This window comes from Triplophysa dalaica, chromosome 7 (assembly GCF_015846415.1).
Source record: "Triplophysa dalaica isolate WHDGS20190420 chromosome 7, ASM1584641v1, whole genome shotgun sequence".
Taxonomy (NCBI): Eukaryota; Metazoa; Chordata; class Actinopteri; order Cypriniformes; family Nemacheilidae; genus Triplophysa; species Triplophysa dalaica.
In genome coordinates, this window is record NC_079548.1 from 16,758,069 (window position 1) to 16,773,207 (window position 15,139).

Below are 15,139 nucleotides of genomic sequence, written 5' to 3' on the forward strand. Positions count from 1 at the left end.
CTGTCTCAGTGCTGACAGGTTCAAACTCACCACGCTATGAGCCCCTGCTGCCGATGTAGGGCAGCCCCGTCAGTTATTCAGCATTTCTCTGCTGCAGTCTGGGTGGAGACACTCACCCACGGATGCTGGCGTGATGGATTGAACAGCACACTCAATCCCCGCCGTTCCTTTTAGAGCAGCTTGCTTCTTTCCTGTCTGCGTTGCTGCTTTTGGCTCGAGCGGTGCAAGAGTTTTCCTGTCCGAGCGACAATGGCAAGAGGGGAAGGGAAGGCAAATGTTCTAGCAGACTTTGGGCTCCACAAAAACAAGCCTGTGACCTTTCACCCCACCAGCGCTGGAGGGGTGGGGAGCCTTTCCATCGCAAGATCTCCCCAGTGGTTTCAGGCATGGTATTTTGTTGAACAGAGGAGGTCATGATGAAAGATCCACAGGGCTGAAACTGTACAGCCAACTGTGCTGTTCCTTAAAACGTAACCAATAGACATTTCTTTAGAGTTTCTTCATCCTCCTCTTGGCAAGGGTTTGATTACTATAACTATGTGGATTGGTTGTGCCTTTGTGCGTTTCCTTAAATTAGGCAGATTAATAAATTGAAGTAGTTTGGGGGATGACCTTTGTCCCCTTCATTCCTCTTCCTGGACTCCCTCTGCTTCTTCCTGTTTCTTAAACATAGTCTAGCATTCTTAGACATGTGGAAGAGTGGTTAGAAACTGATGCTAGTGGTACTGCACAAGCTTTAATGCAAACTCAATTTTTCATGACCATTAACCTCTTTTTTTGGTAAGGAGCCAATTGGGATAATGTAGTGTAAAGTCATCTGGCCATTATCGCAAGACAGATCACTTCAGAATCTTAAACCATCTGACTGTGCATTATGTCAAACTTATAAAGAATCCATGGATAAATGTAAGTTTAATTTCCTGTAGTTAAATCAATTTAAACCCCAATAACTTGACTTAATTGTATTGTAATTTATTGGTGCACAAATGAAAACTAAACAGGTAAAGTTGTTATGTTAGGTCCAGTAGAGACATTGGGTTTACTTTAGTATAGTCTTTACTCAAAATAATCAATTTCAACCTGATGTCACTGGATTTTGTTACTATTTTAAGAGGTCGCTTATATGTATGAATTTTGTGAATCGTTGTGAATCGTACAAAAACGGACGATTACTAGAAAAAAAGCAAATACTGAAGCCCCAATCCTAACACTGACTGCAAATTTTACTAAAATGTACAAACGAGACCTTAAGAATTCATATGAATTGACCAAAATTAGTATGTTACCAAAATCGACAAAAAAGATTGTGTCGTGAGATTGTGTTGTCACATAAAACATTTAGTTTCGGAGCTGACAGTACTCAATTTGCCTTTTTGACCTCTTATTTACAACTACTTAAGTACAACCATCAGTTCTTGTTCTTTGACATTAAAGCAGAAATAATCCTAACATTCAGACCCAAGGGATTATAGGTATTACTCACTTATACTACATTACATTTACATTTAGTCATTTGGCAGACGCTTTTATCCAAAGTGACTTACAGTGCACTTATTACAGGGACAGTCCCCCTGGAGCAACATGGAGTAAAGTGTCTTGCTCAAGGACACACTGGTGGTGGATGCTGGGATCAAACCAGCAACCTTTGATTAACCAGTTCAGTGGTTTAACCCACTAGACCACCATCTCCATGCTAAATACTTATACTTATAAAGTGAACCGAAAGAATATGTTCTCCTGGATTTTTTTGTTTTAAATAAATTAGATAGATTTTCTTGTCTTTGTTCAAAACATAACACTTATATTTAGTCATGATTACACAATTGACTAAGCAAAAACGTATTTTGGGTTTACTCTAAAAACCTTTGTTTACATTAGGTGTAAACTCTCTTAAGTTTTGCATAGCACAAGGCCAACAACGTATAACCCTCTACAAAACCCATTGCTATTCAAGGGAAGCAGAAATGTCAAAACATAAAATTAAGTCGAAACTTAAATTACAGACCCTCAACATGCGCCAGATCAATGCCACCAGTTTGTCTGCACCACATTATTTTTGGTGTTTCTATGAGGCAACTGCATTCAACGCCTGACCCATAAAGTCCATTACTGTTCTCTATGTAGGTCAGTGAGTCAGTACAAGTGTTCCACAGAGAAGCAACTTCCATCAGTTCAGATCTGTGGGAAACTGTCAAAGCTCAGTCAAGAGAGGACGTAAAAAAGTTCTCTCAAGATCCACATTTGGGTCAGTAACCTTCCCGTGTGTTTCTGCCTGATTTGCTTTGCTGTGTCACCTTACCAGGGTTAAGAGGAAGTGTGGAAGCACACACGCCCATGCAGGAAATATCCAACTCCATCCTCATGGAAGATTCAAATTAAGTTTGATATCAGAGTATAAGGGCTTCAAACTTGCCTTAAATGGATTTGAGTTACACATAAATTTTGAGTGCATAAAATCAATCACACCATATATTCTCCATATAATCTATCTTTTTTTATTAGAATGGAGCTTCAAAAAGTTTGGCTATAGGACGCCACTAGTTGAAACTTTTACTGATTCTTGTGTCCAAGAACTATTCAAGTGTGTTTGACTAAACATTTGGAGAACATAAGAGGTCTTGTGCAATGTTTATTGTAACACAATCACTCATGGTAGTATGAATGCGAAGAAACACATGCACGCACAAAAATGGCCACAGCAATTGATCAGCAACAACAGTTTTGCTTACATCCACGGCTTGTGAACAAGCCTCCAATGTCTGGGAGGTAAATGCGATGCTGAAATTAGAAATAACTCATCGTGCTTTGGAGCACAAAGAAGCTTTGTAATGCAGTGACTCAGTCAGACCAGTCGTTTCACTCAGAGGGAGGGGCCAAATGAGGCTGTGTCTGTCAGCAGCTCGGCCCGATTGGCTGGACTCCAGAGGAGTGTGCGTGTCAGGGATGCGGGTGCTGGAAGAGCCTGCATCTGCTCAGAGGGCTGCCAGGTCGCATACTGACGCAGCACTGCAGCATGTTATCAAAATGCTGGGCACTTACACGTTTACTTCGCAAAAAATATAATGCAGATCACAGACTGAGCAAGAGAGAAAAGAGACAGTTGACTGTCATAAGCAGATCTGCTGTTTGGAGAGAGAGAGTGGTTTTAATGTGACCAGGCATTCGGGTTTGTGTGCCGTTGCCATGATGCATGGCTTGAGGCATCTGCAAAGTCAGCATCACATCACCAGTCACCACCAACTCATGCCCACCCCATTCAGACGCTCTCGGCAACACAACCTCAGCACACAAAAGACTCTGTTTGGATCAGACAGAACATTACACACAGCTGGGCCTCTCTCATTGCTTTGAGCTGCCGTGCTTGGTATTTGTTTTTTCTCAAGTCTGCTTATTCAGGCTGTTTAAGGTTTATAAAATGAAAGGGACAGGACGTGCATGCTAAATGACCCTTAATTTGAAGTGCTGGACTGGCCCAAATGATTTTGTCATAGCTTGCAGATTCACAGATATTCCAGATTCCCTTGCGCGTTTCTCTGATCATCTCTCATTGTGCCTCCTGCCGCAAACCTTTTGGGTTTATTTTAGCACAACATACTGGAGCATCGTCCCCATGGCAACTGCTTTGCTTCGCACTGTTAACAAAGATAGCTTTCACTTGGAAATGCAGATAGATTCCCAGCCATTCAGAATCCAGCAATCAGGGTGTAGCTTTTAGCACAGCATTATTGGAGGGATTTGGGTGAAAGACAGACATGAAGTGATTTGCATTTAATCTCTTTTTGCAAGCACCTCCCATGGATAAATGTCACAACTCTGCAACACTGTAAATGTGGATCAAAAAGCTAGATGGCTCTGCTAAATGGGCTTTTCCTTTCACACTTGTGTGTGAAGATGGCAGTTTTCAGCTCGTTAATCATCCATGATAAGTAAGTGAGGCTAAATTGCATTTGACTGGAAGCTTGAGCTTTTCTTGATTGCCCTTTTTGTCTTTTTACATAAAGCATCAGCACACCAGCGATACAAACATGCCATCATGCCACAAAATTTACCAAACATTTGAAGGGATAGCTCTCCCAAAAATTGTATTCTGTCATGAATTACTCACTCTCAAGTTGATCCAAATCTGTTTAAATGTCTTTGTTCTGATGAACACAGAGAAAGATATTTGGAAGAATGCTTTTAACCAAGCAGTTCTTGGACCCCATTGACTTCCATAGTAGGAAAAATGACAACGGCAGTCAAAAGTGCCCCACAACTGTTTGCTGTCCTATATTCTTCAATATTTCTTCTTTTCTGTTCAACAGGACAAAAAAAGTAATATGTCCTACTATGGTTGTCATGGGGTCCGAGAACTGTTTGGTTACAAGCATTCTTCCAAATATCTTTCTTTGTGTTCATCAGAATAAAGACATTTATACAGGTTTGGACCAACTCAAAGGGGAGTAGATGACAGACATTTTACTTTTGGGTGAACTTTCCCTTTAAAAAAATCAGCGATGATTTATGAATATCCTATTGTGTTGAGACACACTCAACATAACAGAACACATAACAGAAGTTGTGGTTTACGAGTTTGCTATTCAAATATAAATTTACCTGCGGCAGACGCCCGACCACTCCTGACCTGTTCTTACAGCATTTCATTTCTAAAGCAAAATTCTGATCTCACACTCACAAAACTACACTAAAACACCAACAAAACTAACACTTTAAGATTCACATATTTTATTATTAAATTATATTTCATATTTCCAGTTTCATAAAAATTCATTATTTGTCCTGAGATGCAAATAACACATGTGAATCATAGCCTGATTCAAAATTTGTTTGCAAAAATGAGCCTTTCTTAAAGGATTTTGGCAGTGTGTTTTTTTCCAAATGAAGCATTAATTTATAGTGTATTTGGACTAAGGCATAGTTCCTGTGCAAATATGATTCCAATAGAAACATTCCAGCATCTCTGAGGAATGTGTAATTGATAACAAGAACTATGATCGAATCACAGTAATTCTAAACGATGGGATGTTTCTTCTGCTTCGTGTTCACATGTCTCAGTGCTGTTGTTGAAACTGTGCCAGTGTTATTTGGATGAAGCCGCTGTTTATTTGACTAGACCTTCCTGAATCCATTGACCAACATGTGCAGCCGGTGAATAGATCTTTGTGTGGAATAAACATTGAGTTTTGTTTCCTCATCCTCTCATTGGACAGTGAACTGTTATTCGTGCTTTAACAATATGGGGAAAAAGTTATCTAAAAGGTTCTTCTCTCTCTCTCTCTCTCTCTCTCTCTATATATATATATATATATGGTCAATGGATTCAGGAAGGTCTAGTCAAATAAACAGCGGCTTCATCCAAATAACAGAACACACATATATATATCAAAAAGTTATCTAAAAGGTTCTTCTCTCTCTCTCTCTCTCTCTCTCTATATATATATATATATGGTCAATTGATTCAGGAAGGTCTAGTCAAATAAACAACGGCTTCATCCAAATAACAGAACACATATATATATATATCATGCTATGCAATTAAAATAAACTCACTTTAACATTCACAATTTTAACCGGGTTTGACGAATTTTGTGGCGCCCCCCAAAGTTATTATGAGTGCAGAAATGTGCCCATTTGAAAGAGTCGTTTGCATGTTTAACTTGACCTTTACTCATCATATCGTGCAAATACAAATAATTTTGTGTTGAAGGGAGGTGGGACGGCGCGCGTGACATCACTCATCTGTATAAAAGCTCCAGCTGTGTCCGTGCGCTCGCGCTGTGAGGCTGCAGAGAGAGAGAGGCGCGCACACGCACGCTCGCTCCTTCGAACAAAGAGACCCATCAACATCATCCACCGCGCACCAGCAGAACCCATTCCTCTTCAGCTCCCGCAAGGCCCAGGCGAGAAATCACCATGACTGCAAACGGAACCAGCGACATGCTCAAGATCCAATTCGGCTTGATCAACTGTGGAAACAAGTATCTCACGGCGGAAATGTTTGGGTTCAAAATCAATGCATCCGCGACCAGCATGAAGAAGAAACAGATCTGGACGTTGGAGCAGGACGGGGACGACTCGAACACTTTCTACCTGAAGAGCCATCTGGGAAGGTACATCGCAGCCGACAAAGACGGGAACGTCACGGGTGAGAGCGAGACGCCCACCGAGGATGCACGGTTCGTAATCACTGCACACGATGATGGGCGCTGGTCACTGCAGTCCGAGCCGCACAAGCGCTACCTCGGCGGCACCGAAGACCGAATCACCTGCTTCGCCCAGACCATCTCCATCGCGGAAAAATGGAGCGTGCACATCGCCATGCACCCCCAGGTGAACATCTTCAGCGTCACCCGAAAGCGCTACGCGCACCTGAGCGCAGAGCAGAACGAGATCGCTATAGACAGGGATGTCCCTTGGGGCGTCGACTCTCTCATCACCTTGGTCTTCCAGGACCAGAGGTACCATCTGCAGACATCCGACAACCGCTTTCTCAAGCACGATGGAAGCCTGTCTCAGAAGCCCGACAAGACCACGGGTTACACGCTGGAGTTCAGGTCTGGGAAGGTTGCCTTCGGAGACTGCACTGGGAAGTACCTGGCTCCCTCTGGTCCCAGTGGAACCATGAAGTCCGGCAAGAGCTCGAAGGTTGGGAAGGACGAGCTTTTTGTGTTGGAGCAGAGCCACCCTCAAGTGGTGCTCACCGCTGGCAACGAGAGGAATGTGTCGACTAGGCAAGGTAAATGATGCTTGGAGAAATGCTGTGATATATTGTCATCTGATGGATAAGCAATCATTACGCGTTCGTAATGAGCTGCTTGACTATTAAGAATCTCTAAGGAGGTTGTGCACATTTTATGCGCTCTCTTTAAACTAGAATATACTGTATTGCACGTAGTAAAGTAGCTTATACAGTGTATATGAATCTGTTTGGCTTGGGTTCATATAAATGATCTATAATTATGTAGAGCTCTTTTTAATTATAGATATCCTTCCCTTTCTTGTGGTTTCTCTGTGGAAATGGGCCGAGCTCAGGGGTGGATCAGTACAAATAGAGAAAAAGCATGCTTTTGTGTTCCTCTGTTTGAAAGCAGTGTTAGTCACAAACGTTTTTTATTAATATATTTTCTGGTTTCTAGTTACCCCATCTTGGACAGTGGTTATTATCCCATTAAAATCATTAACTGAAAGGAAATCTTCTTAAAATAGCACACATCAAACTTTTGTTCACTAAGTTCCATGGCAGCTGTATTTTGTGGAGGTCCGCGCACTGTAATTAAGTTGAGGCTGAAAGCAATCACGGAGGAACTGACCTGAGACGGCCAGACTAAAATAAAGGTTCATATTATCTTGTGCTTTGAAATATTGTGCTTCTGCTCCCCTCCCTCATCGCTGTTGAAAATGAAATGACAGTGCTGTGTTTTAATAACCTCTCATTTGAAAAGATTAAATTGATTCGGCTGATGTAATTTAGAGAGGATTTCTGGGATTTTGCTGGCACCTGGTTTAAAGAAATGACGCCCGTTTCTGATTCCTCCAGAATTCAGGATGAAACTGGATAGTGGTGGCGCGTTGTGCCTGTGCCAGGACGCACGTGGTCTCTTCAGGTCATGATGGAGGAGGAGATTTGCCTCTTGTATACTGTCTTTGTTTCTTAGTCAAACATTCGATTTTGTTTAGCTTTGCTGTAGAACAATCCTGCTGTTGCTTACACCAATGTGGACTGAATTATGATAGTCACACAAACCAGACCACATGTTTTTTCCTGCTACGCTGGGACCCCCCCTGTTTCCCAATTCAAATATTTGCCCTCTGGAATTAATGCTGAGAAGAGTGAGGGTCATGTTTGTGACAAGTTGCTCCATTGTGGCCGTCCTCAGAAAATCGCAGGGACTGTGAGGGGGGCTGAGATTTCAGGCGTGTGCAGAGAGTTGAAGGAGAACAAAGACTGTGAGCTCTGGGCCTCCGCTCACCATGCAACACAGCTGCTGAGAGTCTTTAGACAGCCCAGCATGCAGAACAATGGGGCCTCGCGATGTGCAAATTTACACATAAAAACCGCTGCCCACTCAAGGCAAATGTGAGTCTCTTGCTTAAATTCATGCGTTTTAATGGATCAGGAGTGTTCCCTGTTTCTGGCTCGCTCATTTATTCTGGCACGGATGCGAGGCATCTGCCATTCATAGTTGAGTATTTTTTAAGAATGTAGGTTACCTGTAATTGTAAAAGGAATGTAAATGAAGTGTTGGTCTGTGTGATGTTTGGTCTTTGCCAAGGTGAAAGGCTTTTCACTAGGGAATCTGAATCTTCTTTTAAAAGCACCAGTTGTCATTGCTGATTGATCAACCATTCGCAGTTAGGCGTCAGGCGATGGGGGTTGGGGGGTTGTCGGCTGGTGGTTTTAAAAGATCCTCCCAAACCATTTAAATGCAGGGTGAAGATGCGTACTTCCTCAAAACTATTAAGGGATATTCCCCCCAAGACTGATTTAGACGGTTCCCGAGTGTCTTAGTCATAGTCTTCCATCTGCAGACATGTGTTTCTCATCTCGGTCATTTATTTTCCCTGCTCATTCAAGCTTGCATATTTCTGGGGAAACTCAATCCTCCTACCAGAGGCCACGGTGTGCTTACACGCAATTACTTGTAGATGTATTAGGAGAAACAGAGACATGAATTGCAGATTTCAAATAAAGGCGAATGAACCACAGTGCTTTGTAAATTCATGATCTTTGTTTGGAGGTTTTACAGCTCAGAGTAGCGCTCTCAATGAGATCTAATGCATTTATCCTAATGGAGAGCAAATATTTCCTACTAAAAACCTGACATCAAATTACTTTATGCTCTCTGAGGGGGTTTTGGGCAGAAATGCAAGATTTATCTGTGCGTCTAAATGCATACAATGGAGTTTAATTGGATTTCCTGCAGTACATGACCGGTGGTCTGGTCTTTCACAGAGCTGCATGGATCTTGACTACAAACGTACAAACCGGATGCATTTACTATTGTTGTCCTGAAACCTCCCCCTAAGCAGCCTGGCATTTATGACCATTACATTCCACGGGAGATTAACTCTGCGATGTCTTATAATGCCAAGAACCAAGGCGTCCACACACAGTCACTCAACCACTGTTAATATGCTCTCAGCTACCAGATCAAAGATACCGTAAAGGCTGAAATGGGATATGAATTTACAGTGTTTGCTTTCATTCATTTGCAGGCATGGACCTCTCTGCTAACCAGGATGAGGAAGGAGATCAGGAGACTTTCCAGATGGAAGTCTGTAAGGACACACAGAAGTGTGCCTTCAGGACCTGCACTGGCAAATATTGGACTCTCACAGCCAACAGTGGCCTCCAGTGCACCGCCTCGACCAAGTGAGTATGAATTTGCTTTATTGGTTTCCTTAGTAACATTTTTGTGATGAACCAGTTCTGTGATGACACCAAGATTTATGTGTGACCAATAATGGTAAATGCTCTTGAAGGGGGGAGTTCAGGGTAGGTATTTATAGGTATAATGCATCCGGTGTATGTGTGGGTGATATATGCAGACAAAACCACAAACCAACCAACCAACCAACCAACCATTATTTGCATCAAATTATTTTCTAATGTTAAAAAAATAATTTAAATTTAACCTAAACTCAGCAAACCCCTAAAATAAAAAGCATTTTAACTTTAACAAATGGAATAGGTTTACTATGTTATGACTTCATTGATACTTTCTGTTCCCAGGTCTGCTAACTGCTACTTTGACATTGAATGGCGCGGGAAGAAGATAACACTTCGTGCCTCCAATGGAAAATATGTGGCTGCCAAAAAGAACGGACAACTGGCTGCTACTATTGACTCAGCAGGTAGCGTGGGCTTTGTAGTACACTACATTCTGTTTCAAGGTTTTGTTGAGAGACTACGTTGAGCGATCAATCGGCAGCCAATGTCGGGCATTGTGGTTCATAGTTTAGTCATGATGCCGCTTAAAATAAGAATGGTCTGAAATAATCTTCGGGCAATCCTGTGAGTCCGTCATATCTAAGGAAATTCTTGTATTTGTTTCACAGGTGAGACCGAGGAGTTCCTGATGAAACTCATCAACAGGCCCCTCATCGTGCTGCGAGGCGAACATGGATTCATCGGATGCAGGAAGGTGACTGGCACTTTGGATTCAAACCGTTCTTCCTATGATGTCTTTGGGCTGGAGTTCCATGATGGAGCTTACAGTTTGCAAGGTTTGTTTGGTCTCTCTTTCTCATTTGCCTTAATCTTGTCCAAGTTTAAGACTTTTCTTGACCCCTCGATCTCTCCTCAGACTCCACAGGGAAGTACTGGATGGTGGGTAGCGAGTTTAACGTGCTCAGCAGTAGCGACACCCCTGTGGACTTCTTCCTCGAGTTCTGTGACTACAACAAAGTTGCCATCAAGTCGGGCGAAGGAAAGTACCTGAAGGGAGATCACGCGGGCGTTCTGAAGGCCAGCGCCGACGAGCTGGACGGCTCCACTATGTGGGAGTACTGAAGGCACTTAAGTAACCACTGTGGCTTTTTCGTTCCAGTTTCCTTTCCCTCTTCCGTTAAGCATTTTTAATGATTTCAAATATGAGTGAGCACAAAGGCAAACGAGCTGAGAGAAACTCGAAGGGTTTAACCTTATAGTCAATATTTCATTCTGTCTAAATGCTTCATATGGGTGCCACGAAATAACTGCAGTGTTGGCTAAAACTGGGACTTCTGGGTCTGAAATGGCATCTGAATTAGTGTTGTGTCGTTAAAACAAATCTCATTGCATCTGTCATTGACTGGCAGTCAAATCGGTCCACTGTCTGAACGATTGAGGGAGGTGAGCGTCCGTCCTTGGATTGTTTGATGTACCGCGATTACCATTTGTCTTTGCACACGTATGAGCCTCAAACTTATAATTTTATCAAATGTCAAAGAAACCCTTGTGACTGTTAACTCATGATGTATTGACTTCCCTTGTATCACTTATTGCCAGTCAAAAGAACTTCAGCGACCAGAGGACAATGGCAATATTTAAAGATAAATGAATGTTGATTCTTTTATTGTTTTCTAGAGTTAAAATGGAAGCTATCGGACCTCTGAAGCGGTGACGAGAGCTGCAGTGTTTTGTTGTTTTTGTATTTGACGTATGGCAGTGCATTGATGTGCTGCTTTATTACCTGTGCCATTAGAATTCGTTTTAAGACTGAAGAGAACTGGATTGGTACAGTACCGTATACAGTCCCTCATCTCAAGATTAGAGGAAAAACTCCTGGAATTGTGAATGGAGGAAAAAGGAATATTAATATGGAAATTTGTTTTCTGCAACTTGAACGTGATTACATTGTGTGCTGTGTAGCTGCGGGTGTGATAATATCCAGATGAGGTATGTTGTTGCAGGTTCAACACAATATTTATAGTAAATGTAACCACTTTTCCCTCTTGATCCTGACAAATCCCAAAGGACCGACGGGTCTGTGTTCACTGGACTCGTGTAATGGTCCATTCTGGAAAAGTTGTTTAACTGGAACTATCAGAAAATTCTTTGGTTTTCATTTGTTTTGATAAGGCGCAGACATTATCATAAACCCTGTTAACACATCAGAAAAGACCAAATGGAGGCATTCACATTGTCTACGGTGGTGGATCATGTGACCACCCTTTGATGAAACAAAAAAAACCTGAAACCTGTGATTTAACTGATTCTTGATAAGATTTCAGGTGTGCATTATCTGTGCATTATTTATGAATAGGTTGCAGTTTGACTATATAATCTCAATATATAAGAGTAACTTTATTCACATTCATGATAATAGTTTTCAAATGACTCAAGGGAATGATAATGACTGTGCCTTATTAGAAATTCAATTATGAGATTAAACGCATTCCACATTTATGCTTTGTAAGACTTTACAAATGTCTTTTTATATTGTTTTGATATTATGGTTCTTTTTCCTCATGTGCCGTGGGTACAAACGAAACCGGAAAATAAATACCGTTTGAATATGAAATTCGGTGCCTTTTGTTTTTTGTTCAGTTTCTAGAAACAATTTCATAGACATGCATTTCATAACCTGTGATGATAGGATTTGAAATGTCTTTATCTAACTACAGGTCACTAAGCTTTTGCAGAATTCAATGAAGTATGAATGCAGCTCCCAGGGGCTGTTTTCAATGCATGCCATGCTGAAACGGAGCTCAAAATGACTTTTCTCCTGAGACCTCACGCTCACATTTGCCAGGAAGCAGCTTTTGTGTTGTTCTTGCTGGGGCAGAAGTTTGCAAATTGATTTTCAATCCCATCTACAGAGTTATTAAAACAGAAAGTTCATGTACTGAAGTGACTGGAATTGTTTTCAAGACAATATACTGCATGACAGAAATATACATTTAAAACATATGATTCTTGCTGCAAACCAATTTTCAGATTTTCACAAAATCCAGAGATCTGGATGCACTTCATTGTTCTTGAGTGAGACCTAGAAAGTGAAGGTTATTATAGCCATCTCTGTGGCAAAACACCAAGCAAATATCTCGTCTCATTTACCCAAAGTGTGCCTCATATTTGCTAAACTGGTAGAATTGTTTTCGGGCATTGAATAAGTCATGCAACCATTTGTAAGAAACAAAAAACTGCTATGTACCAAATTGAAAAACTACATTTTTTCCTAATCTGCCTCGATTGAGCTATTTGAAACCGTGAAGGTTTCCATTCATATCCTTAGAAAGCTAAGAAAAGATATTTAAAGGGTTAAATAATCCAATCTGGCTGACATGTGGACCAATGTTTCCATGACAACAAAGACCATGGAAATTGAAGGGAGCTCTATTGTGGGGGCTGGTGAGAGGTCTCCATTTTCTGCTGCATATTCTGCTGCATTTCAGATGGGCCGCCAGAAACTGAGCACATAGTCAGAACTTTTATCGCAGATCAGTACAGGGATCTTAAAAAAGACTGTTTAGACATGAATCTTACTCGATTAACCAGCACATGAGCTTTATGAAGCATGATAACATATTGTGTGTGCAGTGGGAAACGGTACGATGTTGGTTACAGTTCTAAGTAAGAGGAAATGTCTACAGTGGATGTTTAGTTTTGCATGTATTTGCCTTTCCTTGTATAGAAAGCAAGTTGTTCACATTTAGTTTACATTTGGAGAACGAAAATATCCCGTTTCCTTGTGGGAATGAAAATAATTTCCCCCATAAACAAATTATTCTTAAATGTAATTGCTACATAAGTTAACTTAAACTTGCCATATAACATATATAATAATGTAACTTAATGCATTCAAACCCAGGCAAGCGTATGAAATAAATGTGAAATCTTGGACACGCACTCATAAAATGTATTAAAACGTCAAAAACCCTTTGGAAAATGAAGTGTGCTTTACATGAAAAAACATGTGAGGACCATTATTAAAAAAACAATGTGTTCAGCTGTTATTGTATTAAAAACAAGCAACATGGTTAAACTCCATTTTATAAAACATGTGCTATTATAATATTTTGGATGGGATCGTTGTTAAAATTATGTAATAGAAAAATAAAACAGATTATTTAATCTAGTCTACGGATGTTTATATCATATGACTTGTATAGCAATCAACTAAAAGACACGGAGGACAGCAGCAGATGTCACATGACTTGACTATGTTTGACCACAGCCCAAGGCATCATGATGGGGGTGAAAACAAACTCATGACTATGAATTGAGTCCTTCACACCGGGAGTTGATTAATACTAGCAAATACAAAAGAAAGGAAGCACAAGAGAAATATAAAGGCCACATCATGTAAATACAAAAAACTAGTTTCATTGGCCACATAAATGACTGCAGGATTTATGATTAACAGGAATGTGGGTCCAAGACCTCCACGCATCATCTAGTCTGTTGATTTCATGAGGCAAGAAGCTTCAGAGGCACAGATCCAGTTTCAGAAACCTCTTAGCTGTGGGTACAATGTGAGCAAGCTGCCAGGGTCAAACCTTCACACCTGTAGGCCCACAGGCCTAACCAACCCTTCCATCTGTCAGGCCATTAAGAGGTTACAATGTCAAACTGAGACATCTCGTTGAGTGTCAGGTGTGTAAACCTGTGTGTATCCCCACAATCACTTCTTGGAGTTATCTTTTGGGGATTGTTTTGGTAAAGCAGCCGTTCACCAGAAAATCTTGTAAAAATTGAAAGTCTCTTAGAGTGAGAGCTGGCTTACATCTTGTTTTCAGACTATTGATTATTAGATAATTGAGAAATGATGGTCTCCTATTAGTTTATTGTACCGTGCCTTTAACAAAACACCACCCTCTTACATTTCTTAAAAAAAGGGCTTCGGTAACATCCCAACACTCTTTACAGTCATTATGTAGTATAGGAGAGTTAAAAAAAGGGCTGAAAATAGCCTTGGGCAGAGGGTCCGGTGCCAGCAGGGTGGAGAACTGGACCTTCGGGGTAGAAATGTGGATTACAAGGCTCCAATAGTGGGCAACAGCAATGGGTCTTTGTTGGAGCTTCCGGCAAGAGACGACTGCTCTCTGCAGGACCACAGACACGGCCAGGAGACTCACAATGCACTGCAGTCGCTCCAAAAGACAGGTCACGCAATACAACACAGGGCCTGTTGCACAATAAACAACCCACTCTGCAGGCATTACTGGCCTCTGTTCACACTAATAAGAGGTGAGACCTTTTGACAGCTTAAAGCTGGACTCCGTTATTTTTATGATTTTATAAAAAATGCAATGAGTAAAAACTTAAAAATTGCGTACAAGCCTAATAGCAACTAACTGACTAAACAAAGCTAGTCTTTCTTGGAGGCCTTTAATATTGCGATTGGCTGGTAAATGGTATATTTCTCTGTATACCTTGTTATTGGACACTTACATTTGCAAAATAAATAAATTCGCGAAATAAATAAATCGACCAAATACGGCATTCGCTAAGCAAAGACTATTGTGTGATGCCTTAACCACACTGTTGTTGTGTGTTGGTATCCAGATGACTGCCATATCAACCAACACACAAAATCTAACGTTTAGTCTTTTAGACTTTGAAACGCTTCTGATATTACTGAATTCTGCCATAGTCACCCATTATAGATATTTGATCAGCAACTGATAAGCAGGCGACACAGACCCTGTACCC

At 41.1% G+C, this 15,139-nt stretch overlaps 1 protein-coding gene across 1 annotated transcript; it reads left to right on the plus strand.

Annotated features, from left to right (window-relative positions):
- The first annotated feature begins 5,758 nt into the window (after positions 1-5,758).
- On the plus strand, positions 5,759-12,005 carry fscn1a (fascin actin-bundling protein 1a). Its single transcript, XM_056753977.1, has 5 exons — positions 5,759-6,736; positions 9,217-9,373; positions 9,734-9,855; positions 10,060-10,227; positions 10,308-12,005. The coding sequence occupies exons 1-5, from the start codon at positions 5,914-5,916 to the stop codon at positions 10,511-10,513; spliced, it is 1,476 nt and encodes a 491-aa protein (XP_056609955.1). The 5' UTR covers positions 5,759-5,913; the 3' UTR covers positions 10,514-12,005.
- Positions 12,006-15,139: the final 3,134 nt, after the last annotated feature.